This window comes from Montipora foliosa, chromosome 14, assembly GCF_036669935.1.
Source record: "Montipora foliosa isolate CH-2021 chromosome 14, ASM3666993v2, whole genome shotgun sequence".
In the NCBI taxonomy this organism is placed as follows: Eukaryota; Metazoa; Cnidaria; class Anthozoa; order Scleractinia; family Acroporidae; genus Montipora; species Montipora foliosa.
This window is the reverse complement of record NC_090882.1, coordinates 18793160-18796376: the sequence shown is the minus strand read 5'-3', so window position 1 is coordinate 18796376 and position 3217 is coordinate 18793160. Positions and strand designations below refer to the sequence as shown.

At 40.5% G+C, this 3217-nt stretch overlaps 1 protein-coding gene across 2 annotated transcripts in view; it reads left to right on the top strand.

Moving 5' to 3' along the window:
* Positions 1-2918, top strand: part of LOC137985235 (fibroblast growth factor receptor-like 1) — a 27473-nt gene extending 24555 nt beyond the window's left edge. For both annotated transcript variants that reach the window (XM_068832789.1, XM_068832788.1), the window contains exon 8: positions 2300-2918. In XM_068832789.1, the coding sequence (XP_068688890.1) occupies positions 2300-2466 (167 nt within the window). In that variant the 3' untranslated portion in view covers positions 2467-2918. The remainder of the gene's footprint in view (positions 1-2299) is intronic.
* Positions 2919-3217: the final 299 nt, after the last annotated feature.

Genomic DNA, 3217 nt, shown 5'->3' with positions numbered 1-3217 from the left:
GCGTTTGAACTGCCCAATAGAGTCAGCATTTCTTAAGTATTGGGGCAAATTGTTCCACAAACAGGCCCAGCTATAACAAAAACTTCGTTTCAAATAATTAGTATTTGGCTTGGGTAGAGTAAGTTTACCTTCTAAGTTTCTCAAGTTATATTCAGCATCTCGTTGACTGAAAAGGCGTTGAAGGTATTCCGGGGCAAGATCGTGAATTGTTTTATACATAATTAGTGCTTTCTGTTTTTTACGTCGGAGAGAAAGCTTCTCCCACTTAAGACTATCGAGAAGGAGGTTGGAGCTCGTATCAAAGGGTAATTTAGTAATTACCCTAGCTGCACGATTTTGTAATTTTTGCAGCTTATCACTTGACTGGCCACTTAAGCAGTCCCAGACAGGACTGCAATAATCAAAATGAGGTAATATTAAAGCGTTATAAATTTGAAGCGCAGTATTAGCTGAGATGAAGTGCCGTATTCGTTTTAAGGCTCCTATAGCTGAGGAAACTTTCCTGCATATTTCGTCTATATTTGACCAAGAAAGCCGATCATCAATGGTAAGACCGAAGCATTCGGTCACAATTATATCTGTATCTTAATTTCGCTCATTCTTTTTATCGTCCAGAGAATGAAAAAGTAAACACTTCGTGCGATGTCCTCAGCCCAGTTTTCATCGCTGGCATATATTCTTCTCGTCTTGATTGTACTTGCATTACATCTTTTGTCTACTATTTCAAATAATTAATAAGAAATTTTAAACTGACAGTGCGCGACCAGACCATGGAACAGCTATTGCCATTTCATGAGCTCCCGCACCACGTCCTAAAACCCACTCTATGCATGTTAAGATGGTTATCTTAATATTTCAACTAATGATCTCCAGTTGTAGGGCTTCAAAAATTTCGTCGGAGGATCTTGCCCTCATTTGGCACATTTTTGTTCTTCCCTTTCTGTGCCACACTTTATCTTGATAGTTTTCTTCGTGTTTCCACTCTCCTTTATTCTAATAGGGAGCTCAAGCAACGACAACGGCGACGGCAACGAGAACGTCATCTCAAAATATAAATTCGCGTTGTTGTAATCGCTTCTTTACTATTTCAACTTTTTTAATATGACGGGGGTGTGGTAGTTCCTCAAAAATGACGCTGGTAGGAACGGCGCTCAATTAAGGGCAGAAAATGAAAATTTATCCTCAAGTAATGACGTTGTCCACAAAACCTCAAATTTGGCTATTTCACGTTGTAGTTTTGCTGACGACGGCAAAGAAATGGACAAAAGTGAAAAACGCACGTGCAGGGCGTGCAAAGCTATTGTTTTTGCCTACTAAAGGCCGGTTTACACGGTACGATTTGTCGGCCCGATCTGTCGGCCCGACAGTGTCGGGGCGCGAATCGTACGTGTATTTTGACACCCGATCTTAAGGCCGATTCGTGAAAACGAAATCGGCCCGATTCAGAAAATCTGTTGCAGTGCAACAGATTTTTGTCGAGTCGGGCCGACACTTTCAAAGAAGCCGACATGTCAATCAAATTTTTGAGAAAAGAGCATGCGTACCAAACAGAAGCAATCAAAATGGCGGACATAAAGACTCTGAAGAGGCCAAAGTCGCGCAGTTTCCAAGAGAAAGAAATCTCCCTGCTGATAGCGGAATGGATTAAATATCCGTGTCTATATGACAAGGGGAATAAAGAGTATCATGGCAAGAACAAAAGAGAGATTGCGAGAACGCATGTAGTCAAATCACTGAACGAACAACTTGGATATGACATAAGTTGGTGAAAAGCCCGGCTTCGGTCCGATGCCAATTTTTCACCCAAGCACATCGTGTTTTCTTTCTTCCCCTCTTTTTGATTCTTAATAATGCTGCAGCAAGTAACAGTAATGACGTTGTTGCTGCTGCTGTTGATGAATAAAGCGACCAAAAACCGTAATGCTCGTCAGCCATTTTGTTTTCGCCGTAGCATTCACTACGCATGCGGAGTAAAACACCGCTTTTAAAAAAGAACGAGGGCTACTAGACATTCTTCACGTCGGCACTGACGTCGGGCCTTAAGATCGGGTGTCAAAATACACGTAAGATTCGCGTCCCGACACTGTCGGGCCGACAGATCGGGGCGACAAATCGTAGCGTGTAAACCGGCCTTAAATATGCAAATTTTTTACGTTCTCGTTGCCGTCGCCGTTGTCGTTGCTTAAGCTCCCTAATACTCCTAAATGACGCTCACTTGTCCTCGAGGTACTGCTTTCTAAAATTTCAAGTTCATAGTGCTATCCATTATTTTTTTCTCTGCTTTTTTTCTTTCACTTAGCTAAGGGGACCGACGTAAAGATGAATGGCAAAAAAGAGACATCACAAGGGAACTTGGAGGATCCTCATCAAAATACAACTTTAATTACTAAAAAAAGGCTTGTAAAGATGCTGGATAGAACACAAGCAAGAAAACTGGACCGACAGCAACAAGACAAAAAGGAATAATTTCTAAAATTCCCACTCTATATTTTGTGAAAACAGTGATCAACTTAGCTCAAAGCATGACCTGGAAAAAGACCGCATGACAATGAGCAAAGGGATAAAGAGACAAATTGGGAAAGTTTAGTAAAGTTTGATCGTTCATGTTTTAGATTCTTCCTTGTCCCGAAAGCCAAGTCATTTACTGCTTTTGTGATAGCGACATTCTTTCCCGAGGTATCCACTGTCATCTTCTCACTGAAAAAAATCTCAAGCACGTTTTTTTCTTGGTCAAACAATCTTATTCTTCTCTCTCCCTTCAGTTTTGCAAAGAAGGACTTTAATCGGTGTTGGTGTATGAGAGCGCACCATGACTAAAACTAAGATAACAGAAAAATCTCCTTGAGCCCCTTAGAAGATATAAATAAGAGAGCAGGTAAAGAGAATCAAAAATAAAAAAGTTTAGACGACCACGCCAACCATTTTTGGATTTTCTTTATCTGACTTGCCTTTTCTTTGTTCTTCTTCGCTCTTTTTCGTTCGTCTTCTTGCTTCTTCTAGTTACACTTCCTTTATTTTCGTCCCACACTGTTTTACTTTATCATCGTCCCTCTTCGCAATTCATATTATTTCTTTCTTCTTCCCGCGGTTTTTTGGTTGTGCCTCATTGCTGTTAATTGCATTTTCGTCTTCTGTATCGAACATGGTTCTTCTTTTTTATCGACCAGTTTACATCACCGCTTTTGTTCATTATTTTTTCTTTTGTCATTGTTCTTCG